Below are 15,343 nucleotides of genomic sequence, written 5' to 3' on the forward strand. Positions count from 1 at the left end.
TCTTTCTAACACAAGTCATTGTAGGCATATAAAGAATATCTTATTTAATTAACGTGTTTGTACTCCGTAAAGAGAGCTGGATTTAGGAATCACTGTTATTTTCTCTTGCCATTTCATCTGTTACTGATGCTTAATAACTGCATATGCACACACCCGTCCCTAAAAAAAAAAATGCAGCAGTATGTTGGCAGCCATGCTGTCGTGTAGGTAGCAGGGCAGGCACTGGCCTTTCCTCTCTTCTCCATGAGAGCGCCAGTTGTCCTAGACTCTTTATCTGATAGGTTAGTATGTTGTAAAACTAATTGCACTTGATAGCTAGCAACAAGAAGCGTATCTAAGTACTGCATCTGCAGAAACTGAAATTAAAGAAGTGATATTTTGGTAGCTTAGTCTCTGGTCACTTCTGTTCTTGGTAGGAGAACCATGATAGGTGCTACTTTGGCAAAGCTGGGAGGCAAGAGTTCAGCAATTGCACGATGAGCGGGTTATGCCAGCAGTATAACCCCGAGTGATTACCAGAAATGCAGTCAAAAGCCACTTAGCTATGTGTTTAAGAACAAGCCAGAACAAACCTCAGCCATTTCCTTTCTCACGTACATATAATATAGTTTAAAAAAAATTGAACATGGACTCTGGGAAACACCCCCGACATTCTAGTTTTCCAGGCTTGAGCTCTGTCACGTGCACAGATTTGGCCTGTGTTTGCCTATTGCTTGGTATAGGCCTCTTCCTGTTTTGTGTCTCACCGACTTCCCAGTTTTCCTCTCCTGCATTGCATTTGGGCTCTTTGTTCTCTTACGGTGCCTTACGACTAGTTCTTGCTCGCAAACGTAGATCTCATGAGAATGTGTGTGTGTAGGGAGTGTAGTTACATGCACGCATTCTCCTGCAGTGATCTGCTTAAAAACATCCTGGGCCTGACTTCCCAGACCTGCAGAAATGGGCCAAGCCTGTTTATAATACAGTTTCAAACCCAAGTTCAACAAGAGGCTTTGGGGCAGGAACATATGTCAGTTGTGCCTTCAGAGGAAATACTTATTACTTCATTACCCTTTTATGTTTTTGGCCCCTTGAGCACCCCACATGTATGAAACTACATCTTTGCTCTTTCTTATGTTCTTACATTGAAATTTAATGAGCTACATGTTCCTGGAAAACCCCGCTATGAATTAGAAAGCCAATGATGGTCTTGACACTCATTTTTTTTAACCACAGCACGACCAGGAAGTGTTCAGATACTTTTGCTCTTTACTTTATTTCTTTACAAAACCTTGTATATTTGGATTACTTTTCATCATCACAGGAACTTTATTTTTTACTTCTGTCTGTAAAACATGTTCAAGACTGATTCTTCTTCCCACTCCCTTCTACTAACAAGTATGCATCCATTTTAATTTGAAACAGAAAAACGGAATTGCCTTGGCATTCAGTAACACCACTGCTAAATGGTTAGCATCATCCTCACTACTTTCTGCCCTGTCTGCTTTCCGCCTTTTTATGTGCATAGTCTTGAAATGTATCACAAATCACTGTCGTTTCTACTCATACTGAATCAGTTACTATTGCATATTATGTGTCATAATTCATTCGGTCTTACCTCTATTTCTAATGTTGCTTTCAAATCCAAGCCACAGAAACAATAAAGATGAAAAACATGACATTTCAGTCTTGAAAAGGATTGCTTTACTACTTCACATTGAAAAAGCACTTTTAATTTCTCCTCCATTGTTCTGTCTGTGAATACCTAAAAGCTTTCAAATAGATGTGTATGTAAATAAAAGTAATAGAATAAATACTTAGTATAAACATTCTGTACACAGCTTGCTATTTACTCTCTATGAAGTTAATCATCTTCTCTAGTCTCCTTTTAGCACTAACCTCAAGAGCCAGCAAAGTGGAGACTGAAAACTCTGATCTAAGACGTGCACGCGTTGTGTTCCCTTTCCATAAAGGGCTTATTGTGCAGTAGGAGCTTTGCTCTGCTGCACACTGGGTTTTGATTTACTTATAGTTGCACACAAAGTAATTTCCTCTTCTGTTCTTTCTTCAGAGGCCTTGCACCGCCCCTATGGCTGTGATGTTGAACCCCAGGCACTGAACGAAGCCATCAGGTGGAGCTCCAAGGAGAACCTGCTTGGAGCCACTGAGAGCGATCCCAACCTCTTTGTTGCACTTTATGATTTTGTAGCAAGCGGTGACAACACGCTCAGTATCACCAAAGGTAAGGCTCGGAATCACACGGCAGCTACTAGGCTGTAAACTTAGCAAGAGAAAATAGAAAACAGAATTCCTCTTCTGTTGTTCCATTTAACAGAATGAGTGCACCTAGAGAAGGTTACACACTCCCTCTCTCACTTGTGTTGGAGCGACACCTGCTGGGCAGTTCTCCTAGTACAGATACAGCTTCGTATAATACCAAACAATCTATCCCAGCTACATCCAGGCTCCCCAGATCACTAGCCACGTGAGACACCTATTTTGGGAAAACCTTTACATTATTGGCGAAAACAGAATTCGGCACTTTCAGCTGGAGCAAAATCAAGAATTAAGAATGGCAAAAAGATTTTCTGTTTTTGTTCAGTATGTATATAAGAATATGCTCTGCTGCACAACTGTTAAAAAAATGCCATTTTTTATATCTATATCTCTATAAATAATATAAATTATTTATTAAATGTCATGAAGATGGACACAAACCTCATCCCTCAAAAAAAAACCAAAAAAACAGCTTTCTAGTCCAGAAACGTGGACTGCGGGAAGCTTTTTGAGTTGATCATTCACACTGTGGTACTAATTTAGGAACAGTGCATAAGGAGTTCTGTCTGAAATTTTACATCATAAATCCCTTATATATAGCAATTTAGTTACAAAATCATTGCTGCAGATTTTTGTTAGCTACAAACCCAGGCTTAGAGAGACATTCCCTGTCAGCTGACTCGATGAGACCCAGTAGATTGTATTGTGCTTATTCTGCTTTTTTCCTTCTGCTCATAGGTGAGAAGTTGCGAGTCCTGGGTTACAACCAGAACGGTGAATGGAGCGAGGTACGTTCGAAGAATGGGCAGGGCTGGGTACCAAGCAACTACATCACACCAGTGAACAGCCTGGAAAAGCATTCATGGTACCATGGGCCGGTGTCACGCAGTGCAGCAGAGTATCTGCTGAGCAGTCTCATCAACGGCAGCTTCCTGGTTCGTGAAAGCGAGAGCAGCCCCGGGCAGCTATCCATCTCGCTCAGGTACGAGGGACGTGTTTACCACTACAGGATCAATACCACCTCAGATGGAAAGGTAAGGATTTCTGGACTATGCTGTGAGGAAAGGAAATAAAAATATTAAGAGGTGGTGCAGAATCTCAAGTTGCAGGCTGCTAGTTAAAGAAGGAGTGTGTGTGAGAAAGGCCCACTGGCTTATTAGTATAAGAACGAACATTTTATTCCAAGAGGTTGGTTGTAACACTCAATACCACTTTGGAAGGAGTGCAAACTGCACTTTTCTGGCTGAAAGAGTAGCTGGAGAGCAAAGCGGTTGTGTTTTTGTTTTGATGTGGTGATACCTTTCCACTGGTCTTCCTAGAATAAGCAGAGCTTTGGTGAGTCAGGAGTTTTAACCCTGATCAAATGGCAGTATTTTGTGCTGAGAGATGTAGAAACTGGACTTAGGTATGGCTACAAGAGTTCTGGTTTCTAGTCCTGTAAAGCACAAAGCAGGAGTCAGCACTGCTCTAGCCTCCCTTATGTCTCGTTTCGTTCTGCAAGCAAATGTCCTGCGGAGGAATATTCATTTGCCCAAACAGAGAACAAGTATTCTAAAATCTGGTTCTATTACTTTGTTTTTAACCTGTCAGAATGTCTTTACTGTACCTGTTTTCCAGTGTTACTGAAAGTTCTCAGCTGCCTTCAACTAAGTAGATTCCTGGACCTTTCTCAACAGGTTTATGTGACAGCAGAGAGCCGTTTCAGCACACTAGCAGAGCTAGTGCACCATCACTCTACAGTAGCTGATGGCCTGGTGACAACTTTGCATTACCCAGCACCTAAGTGCAATAAGCCCACTGTCTATGGAGTGTCCCCCATCCACGACAAGTGGGAGATGGAGCGGACTGATATCACCATGAAGCACAAACTTGGGGGCGGGCAGTATGGCGAGGTGTACGTTGGTGTCTGGAAGAGATACAATCTCACGGTCGCTGTGAAGACATTAAAGGTGAGTTTTCAGATTGTTGTGCACTGTTCATTTAGTCAGTGTAAGGGAATTGTCACATTCTCAATTATACCACCTAATGATACGAATATATGAAAACGGAGTGTACTGGTCTGCATAAATTCCATAACTGAGAGTAGCTCAAGCTAAGTTAGCTTTTCAAACTTGCAGCAGTGCATGTGGCTTAGAAACAATTTGGAATTTGGTCCAGCAAGCACCTGCTGGAACTGCATGGCCAAGTCAGATTTGTAGAAATGGTTACCCACACGTCCACTTCCCTTCCCTCAGAAGAGCTGTGGAAGCTTAAGTAATGAAAGGTGTTGGAAGTATGTTCTACCTCTCCCTTACTTCTGAAAAAAATCAGCATCTCCATTTATATTAATTTTCAAAGTCTTCTGTTTGAATGTCACCACTGTTGAATGTTAACCTTCTAGGTACCCCCTAAGTAAGGGAGATTGCAAGCTTAATTTTTATAGCTAGACAGGCGAACTAAGTCAGTGACTCTTAGAGTCATCCCCTTACTAGCCACAGCTGCTTTGGTAGCCCCAGTGGCTACCAGCTTGGTAGAGCCTAACACTTTCTGGGTACTGCAGATCCATTATTTGGCCATGCTGCAGGCCAGCTTTTCCGGGGTGTTATAGACCCTTTTTTGCTTTGGTAAAAGGCAAAACAGCAGAACAGAGATAAGAGTTATTTATATTCAGCTAAAATATGTAGTGTTAAGCAGACCTTGGTCATGAAGATTAATCTTCCCTTCTCTGTTCGTCTAGGAAGATACCATGGAGGTGGAAGAGTTCTTGAAAGAAGCTGCTGTGATGAAGGAAATCAAGCACCCAAATCTAGTGCAGTTATTAGGTTAGTGAAATACCTTCGTCTTTCTATTCTTACTCAGGCTTCTGCCAAAATGAAATCCCTCTCCTTTAAAAGGAGTGGCAGATTTTATGTATTTATATAACTTTTTGAATGAGGTCAGGTTATGAGGTGATATTTTTGGTAGCTTACTCCTTTGTGTAGTATTGAGACACCAATTTTAAATAAATCATCAAATATGGTCACATTAGTAGGCAACTTTGCTGCTGATGCATGACTGTGCCTTATATAAAGTTTGCAGTACAGTCTCCTGTCAGATTGTACCCTTGCCTTTAGCCATTCTCCAGGATTCAGATATCAGTGAAGTTAGATTTTTTTTCTACTTAGTTAACTAAGATTTATAAAATTATTTTCCATTAGTTATTTTTCTGATAGAACAGAACAAGAAAACTCAAAAAAAAAAATTACAATGGAAGTACAACAAATACTGTTCTTTGTAATTCTCAGCTCAGAGACATTTATAGAAAAAGCTGCAGTGAGTAGAAGCAATCAATCTGTAACTGAGCAGAAGACAGCCAGATCACTACTGCTGCAAAGGACCATCGTGTTATCACCAAATAAGTACATGAGATCAAGGCAGTGGAGATGCAAGTCAGATCAAACAGCATGAGTGGAAGAAAGCTGCAGGCTTTTCAGCTTGGCTGTGCCCTGTTTATCTCACCGGCACGTGCATGATACCATGATCACTAATACATAGTCTGCATAGCTGTTAATTCTACATGTACAAAGATTCTTAAGGGGACACATTAAACCTTCACTAGTGTTTGGTTGCGTCTGGACTTTTGCTGCTTTCAGGAGCAAAGCTGTCAAGCCAAGCCTAGGATAAAAGGAGAAATGTGAAGAATGTGAAGGATTTTAATAATGTCACCTATTCTGTGCCCATTTTTAAAAAATGAACACAGATGAAGTGTCTGCCTAGCCCTGTCTGGTTCCAGCAGTAGACACTAAAAAGATTGCTCATCAGAGATGCATTTTTGCTCTTTCTGATACGCAGTGTAGTCACGTTTTACTACTGAATGTAGATAACAGTATCAGCAGGAATCCAGCAGTGCTGCAGTGGGAGTTCACAGATTTGACATGAGTATCCTGTTGCCCTCCTCCTCCACTAATACATACTTTGTACATGATTGCAGTGACTGTAGCAAGGAGTCATCTGAGGAATGTGGGAGAATGCTGCTTCAGGAGTAGGTCCCACTGTGCTGATGGCTTACCCAGCTAGCACACATGGGAGTGCTTCACATTCCTCTGTAGTGACATTTCGGTCTGGAAATCTGGCCAGTTGACAGGTACCCGCTTCCACTTGGCCACTCTTTAGCTTTAAGAAAGAAGAGGGGGGAAGAAAAGCAAATCATAGGTCTTCAAAATAACTCCTATTTCATTCTGTAACCCTCCAAACAACAGTGTGTAGCAATATTCTATATATATATATGGTATACATCCTTTATGTACAGTATATAGGAATAGTGGTGCTTTAACAGACATGTTTCTCACTATCCAGAAAGTAGATGGACAGAGAGGTAGGTAGAAGCACTGAATTTTAAGTTGGGCTGCATCAATCCAGGTCTTGTAAATGAAAGTCTTCAATTTCCAGAGAAACACTCATTGGTACAAAATGCACCGAGTGGGTATAACATCGGGACCACCGATAAGCTAGGGAAGCAATGGCAGCTTTATTCACATGCCCCTTTCTCCTCACTGCTAGGTGTGTGTACCCTGGAGCCACCCTTTTACATTGTGACAGAATACATGCCATATGGGAACCTACTAGACTATTTACGGGAATGCAACCGGGAGGAAGTGAGTGCCGTTGTGTTACTCTATATGGCCACTCAGATCTCCTCTGCTATGGAGTACCTGGAGAAAAAGAACTTCATTCACAGGTGGGTGAAGTCACATCAAGGTGGTATAATCTCAGATTGTAATGGTGGACAGGCCACCAATGTGATGGCCTGGGAATTCTTGCTTTTGGGGAGATTTTTTTCCAGAGTTAGGTTTCACAGTAGGTAATGCGTTGGCTGTTTTGGCTTTAATGCTGTCTTGCAGTACCTCCTCCCCATGGCTTTCAATCTTGTGTGCATGTGCCTGATGGCTGTGAAAGTTGGTGATGTCCTGTTCCAATGTCCCCGCTCTGGGCAAGACCATGCCAACCATGGCATCCTATCCAGTTGGATAAAGCAGTGCCATAAAGCTGGTACCGGTGTGATGAGCTGCTGATCTCATCCTAATCTCCAGAAACATGAATCTCTCATTGTAGCAGCTATCGTTACTGGAAGTTTACTGGAAAGAGCCCTAATCCCAGTTTACTGCTCCTAGGAATATGTCCGCTCAGTGTCTGACACTGTTTAGAACAGAGCTCGTGTTGTCTTTACCTGCTTTATGAAGGGACTGCTTCCTCCTGCAGGAGCAGGGGGCAGGCTGTGCTAGTACTGGACTGTATTCAAAATCCCTGCTCTTGCTCCAGTAAAGGAGTGTGCCTCTTGTCTTTATACAGGGACTTGGCAGCACGGAACTGCTTAGTTGGAGAAAATCATGTGGTGAAGGTGGCTGACTTTGGCTTAAGTCGACTTATGACTGGAGATACGTATACAGCTCATGCTGGAGCCAAGTTCCCAATCAAGTGGACTGCTCCCGAGAGCTTGGCCTATAACACCTTCTCAATCAAATCAGATGTGTGGGGTAAGAAAACTCAACTGCAGTGTTTCATTTTTTTTCTTTGCTAGCCTAAAGAGTAAATTGGGTTCTATCCTGGGCAAAAACACGTGGGGAGATGCACGCCAGGCCACAGCTTCACAAATCAATAGGGTTTTTAGTGTGTGATGTCTTCACCTAGGCTGACCTGAAGTATCTGCATCAAAGAGATTCTGCCTCAAACTGCAGTAAAGGCCACAATATAACAAGCAATGTAGGAGGTGGGCAGTCTTATGACCAGGAATTTTGTTTTCTTCCTTTTGCAGCCTTTGGGGTGCTGTTATGGGAAATTGCTACTTATGGGATGTCACCGTACCCAGGCATTGACCTCTCTCAGGTGTATGATCTGCTGGAAAAGGGCTATCGGATGGAACAACCGGAGGGGTGCCCTCCAAAGGTTTATGAATTGATGAGGGCGTGTGAGTATTGTCTTCCAGCTCAGGGAACAAAGCCTGGGAGGGATGGGTGAAATCTGTGGTTAATTCTAAATCCTTGCTTCTTATGTGACATTTTGTTGGCTAACGTGGAGAAGTCCCTATCACCTGACACGTACCTGGTCACCGATGTAAAATGAGTCTGGTCTCTAAGGAACAAGAACCCTCAAAAACTGTCATCTCTGATTACAGCTGGATAGCATTTTGTGGCAAATTGTACTGTCCTTTTGTGAGCAGGATTCTTACTATGGAATCACCAAAAGAGAAAGAAATTGAGTTCTCTGCAAACATAACACCTCTGCAGGAGACAAGTCGTTGACATGGCTGCACAAAATACATCCTCCAAGTGTGTTGCTTAGTATTTGCCATGAAAAGCTCTCTAATGCTGCATAACAAATTTAAACTCTATTAATAAAAGAATAAAAAATCATCTCCTACCTGCTACAGGCATTGAGACTTACTTTGCGCTCTCACACTGCAGGTTGGAAGTGGAACCCGCCTGACCGACCTTCCTTTGCTGAGACCCACCAGGCCTTTGAAACCATGTTCCACGACTCGAGCATCTCGGAGGGTGAGAACCCCTGTTGCTTGGTTTCTGAAACAGTAGAGGAGTTTATCCCCCGGAGTGCTCTTCTGCACAGGCTCTTAAGGCTCATCTGCTCGCTCTGGAGGCTGCAATGAGGCTTCACCCTTACTTCATTTGTTATCCATAAGTCTATCAATACATCCTCTTACATTCTGCACGAATACTGAATAAAATTTAGACACTTCAATACAGAGACAGCATAGTAATTAATTTGAGCAGCCAGATAAGAGTTCATTTAAGGAATATTGTCTCTTCTATTAGAGGAAGCCTCTTGTTTCCCAGACTGGAGAGAGGGAGGAATAGTGAGTGAGAGAAAAAGGTGCATGCATATCACAGTCTATTTCTGACTGCAGAATTTAGGTCATGCAGTAGTATTCTACCAGCTTTCATTTAAAAAAAAATTAAATCTGCCTTAACCTCTGCATTTTCTACCTAGCTACTTTTAGCAGTGAATCTGCAATGCAACTTTCAAATCTAGTCAACTAGGAGGTAAATACTGGTGAGACGTGTGATACTAGGCAGCAGACAAGCACAACTGTCTAAACATCTCAAATTTGAAATTAAATATGAAGCCCATCCATCCACTTCCTCACTACCAAAAAAAACACCCAAGGGGAAATTCTACCAGGGAGGATCTATAATAGGCGCATCAAGTGGCCTACACAAATAATAACCTGCGGGTGGCCAGGAGGTTTTTTTTGGTTGTTGTTTGTTTTTAAATCACATACCTTGTGTTGATGTTGGGAAGGAAACAAGCAGTCGTCACTTCTAATAGACAGGTGCAGTGCTTTGCTTCTGACAAAGCAGCTTAGGTCCAGATGCAGAGAGGACTCAACTTTGAGGGATCAACACGAGGCACCTTAATTAGAAACAGAGATAAATGTATCCAGCGTGAGCTTTAGCTCTTGGGCAACCTTAACCCAGCATAGAGCTTGTACAGATCCTACCACCATTTCTGGCTGAATTTATAAAGATGTAAATGAGTTTGAAGTCATTATGTAAAACATCACTTACACTAAACACCTCTGGACTGGAATAAAAAACAAAAAGTTTATAAACTGCTTCCTCTTTCAGACATGTATCTCTTCTTCCTTCTCTGGGTCTGCAGTAAAGACCCATATTTGCTTTTCCTCCTCTTCTGCTGGTCCTTGTTCCAATGATTCCACTTGCTTTTTCCCCTTACAGAGGTAGCAGAGGAGCTCGGAAGAACAGCCTCCTCCTCATCCATAGTTCCGTACTTGCCCCGGTTGCCCATGCTTCCCTCCAAGACTAGAACACTGAAGAAGCAGGCAGAGAACAAGGAGAACATTGAAGGAACACAAGATACTCTGGAGCATTCAGCTTCCAGCTCAGCACCAGGTATGAGCACAAGGACAGTTGCACTGAGGCCATGTGGGTAGACTTGCTCCCGTTGTGAAGTACCAAATGGAAGAGAACAGAACATCCACCAGCTGGAGCTCTGCAACCCAGTATCCTGGCTTGTAAAATTTCATGTTCCAGTCAAGATACGATAAAGTGCGTTGGCTTTTTTCAGTTTGTAGCAGGACTTACTGTGGTACTGTGGCAGGAGAGGCAGGGCTGGACACCCCATGGCTGCATTCACTCTTCCTGGATTAGAGAGGTGGAGAGGTCACAATGATGGAAGATTTACTGAGAGACAAGATGACTTGTGGGGAGGAAATCAGCATGGCTTTGTTCTTTGGTAGCACAGAATGATACAGCACAGAGTGGGAGCTCTTGGTCACAGTACAGGTGTCATTTCTCAGTCTTGAGAAGGCAGAGACTACTCTTGAGAGCTAAGATGAGCCCACATCTGTACAGGCGCAATTCAGACTTCTCTGTTCTGCTCTCAGGTTGTGGAGCAAAGAACCAAAATCTTGAAACAACATATTGCAGGCTGGTGCCTTGAGCAGCTGTGTCATTAGGGCTGTTTGTCAGCCTACTCCTTTACAATTAAATAGAAAATGCTGCAGCTTTTTCAGTGGTTTTCTGCTAAAGCCCATTTTATTTTTTTCTTTTAAGTTTGGTTTTGCTGTATTTTTAAGATGACAGCTTCCAAACTAAACTTGACAATGCAACAAGAGATTCTCTTTTATACTTACAGTATTTGGGAAGGAGAAAAAAACTACAGGAAGTGGGTAAGAAACTGGGGAGAAAGAGTAAATTCCCTTTCTCCTGACGTCTCTCCTAAGTAGCCTCCCCAATGCAGACAACAGGCAAGTCGTACAAGCGGAACGGATTGAATAAAATCAAAAGCAGATCAGCCTTGCACAAAAATAAAAGTGCTAACCTTCTCTCGCAGTCTGTCTGTGCAGATCCTGGGCAGCTCAGCCTTTACAGCCCGCTGCAGGACAGGGGGGTGGAAATGGAAATAGATTTTGAATAGTCATGCTTGTTTCTTCTGTCTAGGTTTTATCAGAAGCACACAGCCAACAAGTGGGTCTCCCGCACTGCCTCGCAAGCAGAGGGACAAGTCACCCAGCAGCCTGCTGGAGGATGCCAAAGAGACCACTTTCACCAGGGACAGAAAAGGTGGCTTCTTCAGCTCCTTTATGAAGAAGAGGAATGCGCCCACACCTCCCAAGCGCAGCAGTTCCTTCCGGGAGATGGAGAATCAGCCCCACAAGAAATACGAGCTAACGGGTAACTTCTCATCTGTTGCTTCCTTGCAGCATGTGGATGGGTTCGCTTTTGCACCCGCGCAGCAGGACGCGAGCCTGGCACCACCCAAGTGCTACGGTGGGGGCTTTGTGCAGAGGACCTTCTACAACGATGATGGCACTGGCACCAGCAGTGGTGGGGGTGTAAGCACTGGTGGTGGGTGGTCAGGCATCACAGGTTTCTTTACACCACGGTTGATTAAAAAGACACTGGGTTTACGACCAGGAAAACCTACTGGCAGTGAAGAAACTTCAAAGCCTTTTCCAAGGTCAAACTCCACATCTTCCATGTCCTCAGGGCTTCCAGAGCAGGATAGGATGGCAATGACCCTTCCCAGAAATTCCCAGAGGTCAAAAATCCAGCTGGAACGGACAGTGTCCACCTCCTCTCAGCCTGATGAGAGCATGGGGAGGGCCAACGACCTGCTTCCCAAAAAGCTGGAAGAAGGCCCTGCTTTGACCAGAGAAAGACCAAAAGCAAAACTCTTGCCAAGGGGTGCCACAGCTCTCCCTTTCCGAACCCCCTCTGGTTTGGAAGAAAAGGAGAGTCCAGGGCTAGCAGCAGCTCCTAAGAGCAAAGAAAAAAACAGTGGCCCGCGGCAAGGGGCCCTTGAAGATGGCGAGAGACCGGGGTGGTCCTCTCCAGTCAAGGCTGCAGCAATACTTCCAACCACTCATAACCACAAAGTGCCAGTCCTAATCTCACCCACTCTAAAACACACTCCAGCAGACGTGCAGCTCATTGGCACAGACTCTCAGGGTAATAAATTTAAGCTCTTATCTGAGCATCAGGTCACTTCTTCCGGCGACAGGGACCGGCCCAGACGGGTAAAACCAAAGTGTGCTCCACCTCCACCACCAGTGATGAGGCTCCTCCAACAGCCAGCTGCTTGTGCAGATGCAGCAGAAGAACTGAGCAATGGGGCGGGAGCGCAGCATGGACTGGAATCAAGCGAAGGGAGTAAGAAGGCAGCAGCAGCACCTGTTGGTGGAAAATCCGGGAGGCCTGTGATGCCTCCACCTCAAGTGCCTCTGTCATCGTCTTCCCCAGTGAAAATGGCCAACGGCACGGCTGGCGCAAAAGTAGCGCTAAGAAAGACCAAACAGGCGGCCGAGAAAATCCCAGCAGACAAAATCAGCAAGGAAGCACTGCTGGAGTGCGCAGACCTCCTCTCGAGTGCCATCGCTGAGCCAACACCAAACAGCCAGCTGGTGGACACAGGGCATCAGCTGTTGGATTACTGCTCAGGCTACGTGGACTGCATCCCACATACACGCAACAAATTTGCCTTCCGGGAAGCCGTGAGCAAACTGGAACTCAGCCTGCAGGAACTGCAGGTGTCCTCAACAGCTGCTAGTGTCCCTGGGGCAAACCCCGTCCTTAATAACTTATTGTCGTGTGTCCAAGAAATCAGCGATGTGGTGCAAAGGTAGCTACTGTCAGTCTGGGTAAGAGACGTACACATGGGGAGGGGGGGGACTTTTTTCTGTACTGATGCTTTCAAAAGGAAAGACTGATACTTGAGTATGTGAAGTACCTCAGATCACTGAGTTCTCCTCACGTTTACAGGTTCATCTCAGAAAAGGGGGATGGAGAGGGTAGATTAAAGCTGTAAGGGGCAGAACAGCAGATGTTTGTCCCTACCTAGTCAGTCTGGTCTGCTTGGTATGGCGAGGAAAGGAGGCTCCTTGCTCCTCCCTTGGAGAGGCAGGAGAACCGACGGCAGGTTCTCTCTCTTGGAAGGACGGTTTGGGGCTGGTGGCTGGAGTACTGGCGTGGCTGCAGGATCCGCCCCGTCTGCACTACCGCATTCTGCGGCCCCCGACACCGCGTGGAAAGGCGCAGGGGTGCTGGTGGTGCCAAGGGCCGAGCAGCTCTGCGGGAGGGTGCGTGCGGCTGGGGAAGGGTCTGATGCACTGACAGTATTCAGAGCTGCTGGAGGTGGATGCACTAGCCCCGGTGGCATACTTCCACAGTGCTGTTTGCTGCTGTAACGAGAACTGCAAAATTAGTTAATATATGGAACTATCCCTTTTCCCTCCTGTCCACCTCATCCACCACGTTTGTGTCTTCGTTGTAGCTGAACGTCAGGAGTGCTGGGCAGACTTACCACTGGAGTTACCCCCACCCCACCTTCACTCAGTTGATTCCTATTTCTAGTGGTCTAGCATGGGTGCCGCTTGATAGTCGTGTGTGAGTAGTTTGAGGCTCTTGCACAACTTGCCAGTGTTGTTATTGGGACAGGGTGGGTTGGTTTTTGTTTTTTTTTAAGCTTTAAATTGTTTTTAACTCGTTACCAGGTTGACGCCCCAGTTTAGTTTCAGCACCTCGAGGCCCCATGGTAGGCGAGGCAAAGCCCCTGCCCCAGCAGCCCCTGGCTGGTCTCCGCCCTCCTCCAGCAGTCAGTGCTGTGCAGCCAGAGGCAGAAGGAGCAGCGGGCCTGCCTGCCGCCTGCCCTGCTCCTCCCGCTGTAGCACAGCCACCTCACCCAGATTTCTGGGGTTGGTGCTTCCTGTTGCTTACCGGGCCTGCAGGCTTCTACCTTCCCTGGGCATGGAGGTGACTAGGTATGTCAACACATGTGAGTCACGGCCATCTTTTAAAATTGATTTATGTGTTTTAAAGACTGGACCAGGATCTCATGCTGTGGAGCAGGAACACGCACGTAAACTGTGCACTCCGCCTAAAACGTGACAAAAGGTGTTACTGCTCCACTGGGTTATGGTCCCTGACGTTTGATGCCTGCTGACAATCCCAGAATGAAAGCAATCGTGTGGTTGGTTGGCTGCCCTGCTCCTAGCGCTGGCTGTGGACCGCTGGGGGCCTCAGAAAGCTGGCTGTGTGCGCACAGCACCCTGAGATGTAAGTGTACTGGCAAGTAGGAGGACCTCAACTAGCTGTTGGTTTAAGAGGACGCAAACAGGCCTGATACCCGTCTCCAGTACCCGTTACCCTGCATGCTGCTGCTCACTTCACACTATTTGTGATGATAGAGGATCTGGCTTGCTTTGCACCTTAAATCTTTTATTTTTTTGCTAAAATGCTTTTTTTAACTTGTTTTTAAAGTGTGACTGTGCTGCTTTTAGTTTGAGCATTTAGAGTTGAGCTGGGGCCCAGGTGTGACCGTGGACAGTTGGCACTCCAGTTCGGTCTAGAAGCGATGCCCTGTTGGTACTCGGAAGTAGGCTGGGCCATCTCGGCCCACATCCCTGTTCGTTTTCCATGGAGCATGGTGAGACAGTGGCCTGAAAAGCCTTGAGAAAGGTGCTGGTGTCTGAGACTCCTCATTCTATTACTGGTCTGTGGTAAGCAAAGGTGTGTGGCACGACGCATGAATGCACACCAGTGGAGCAGAATGCGAGGTAAAATGGACCGTGTGAGCTTCACTGTCAGAGTGAGTGAAATGATGGGAAAAAAATAAAAAATAAAAAAATAAAAACCCTCCACCCTAAGTGACAGGCATTAAAGTGAATCAGTTGTTCCTACAGGTCAGTGAGCTGGTTCCCAAGTGGCAACAAAGGAAAGTACAGCGTGGGTTAGTCAGCCTGACTCGGAGGTACCAGCCTACCTGACGAAGCCTGCTGTCTCCTCCTGCAGTAGGACTTTCAGCTTGTCCAGGATCTCCTCTGGTCCTTACGCTCCAGCCCGCACGTCAGCAGGGCAGGGGGAGGCTGCACCAGGCTTCTTCCACCGTGACACTCAGCAGTAAGGCAGAGTACCAAACCGTTATCTTGCAGACTTTACTGAGGGCTTTTGTGGTTTACTTTATCTCTTTCAGTCATCTTTACTGAACCTGGGCATCACTGCGCACCAAACTAACTGCCTTTGGAAAGGTCACCTGCAAAGGGAAAAAGTCTGACGGTGTTGCTTCATGTTGCCTTTTAAACAATCAAGGAAGGCAG

At 45.4% G+C, this 15,343-nt stretch overlaps 1 protein-coding gene and 1 long non-coding RNA gene across 4 annotated transcripts in view; one reads left to right on the forward strand and one right to left on the reverse strand.

The window, feature by feature from the left end:
* Positions 1-13,088, forward strand: part of ABL2 (ABL proto-oncogene 2, non-receptor tyrosine kinase) — a 41,717-nt gene extending 28,629 nt beyond the window's left edge. For all 3 annotated transcript variants that reach the window (XM_067001890.1, XM_067001892.1, XM_048073339.2), the window contains exons 2-11: positions 2,051-2,221; positions 2,995-3,290; positions 3,933-4,205; positions 4,973-5,057; positions 6,775-6,952; positions 7,564-7,748; positions 8,027-8,179; positions 8,676-8,765; positions 9,966-10,139; positions 11,190-13,088. In XM_067001890.1, the coding sequence (XP_066857991.1) occupies positions 2,051-2,221; positions 2,995-3,290; positions 3,933-4,205; positions 4,973-5,057; positions 6,775-6,952; positions 7,564-7,748; positions 8,027-8,179; positions 8,676-8,765; positions 9,966-10,139; positions 11,190-12,874 (3,290 nt within the window). In that variant the 3' untranslated portion in view covers positions 12,875-13,088. The remainder of the gene's footprint in view (positions 1-2,050; positions 2,222-2,994; positions 3,291-3,932; positions 4,206-4,972; positions 5,058-6,774; positions 6,953-7,563; positions 7,749-8,026; positions 8,180-8,675; positions 8,766-9,965; positions 10,140-11,189) is intronic.
* On the reverse strand, positions 3,179-8,768 carry LOC125183931 (uncharacterized). The gene is made up of 3 exons (XR_010833400.1): positions 8,633-8,768; positions 6,284-6,387; positions 3,179-3,310 (listed from the first exon to the last, which is right to left on the reverse strand). It is a non-coding gene; the product is annotated as an uncharacterized lncRNA (long non-coding RNA).
* Positions 13,089-15,343: the final 2,255 nt, after the last annotated feature.

This window comes from Anser cygnoides, chromosome 8, assembly GCF_040182565.1.
Source record: "Anser cygnoides isolate HZ-2024a breed goose chromosome 8, Taihu_goose_T2T_genome, whole genome shotgun sequence".
Lineage (NCBI taxonomy): Eukaryota > Metazoa > Chordata > Aves > Anseriformes > Anatidae > Anser > Anser cygnoides.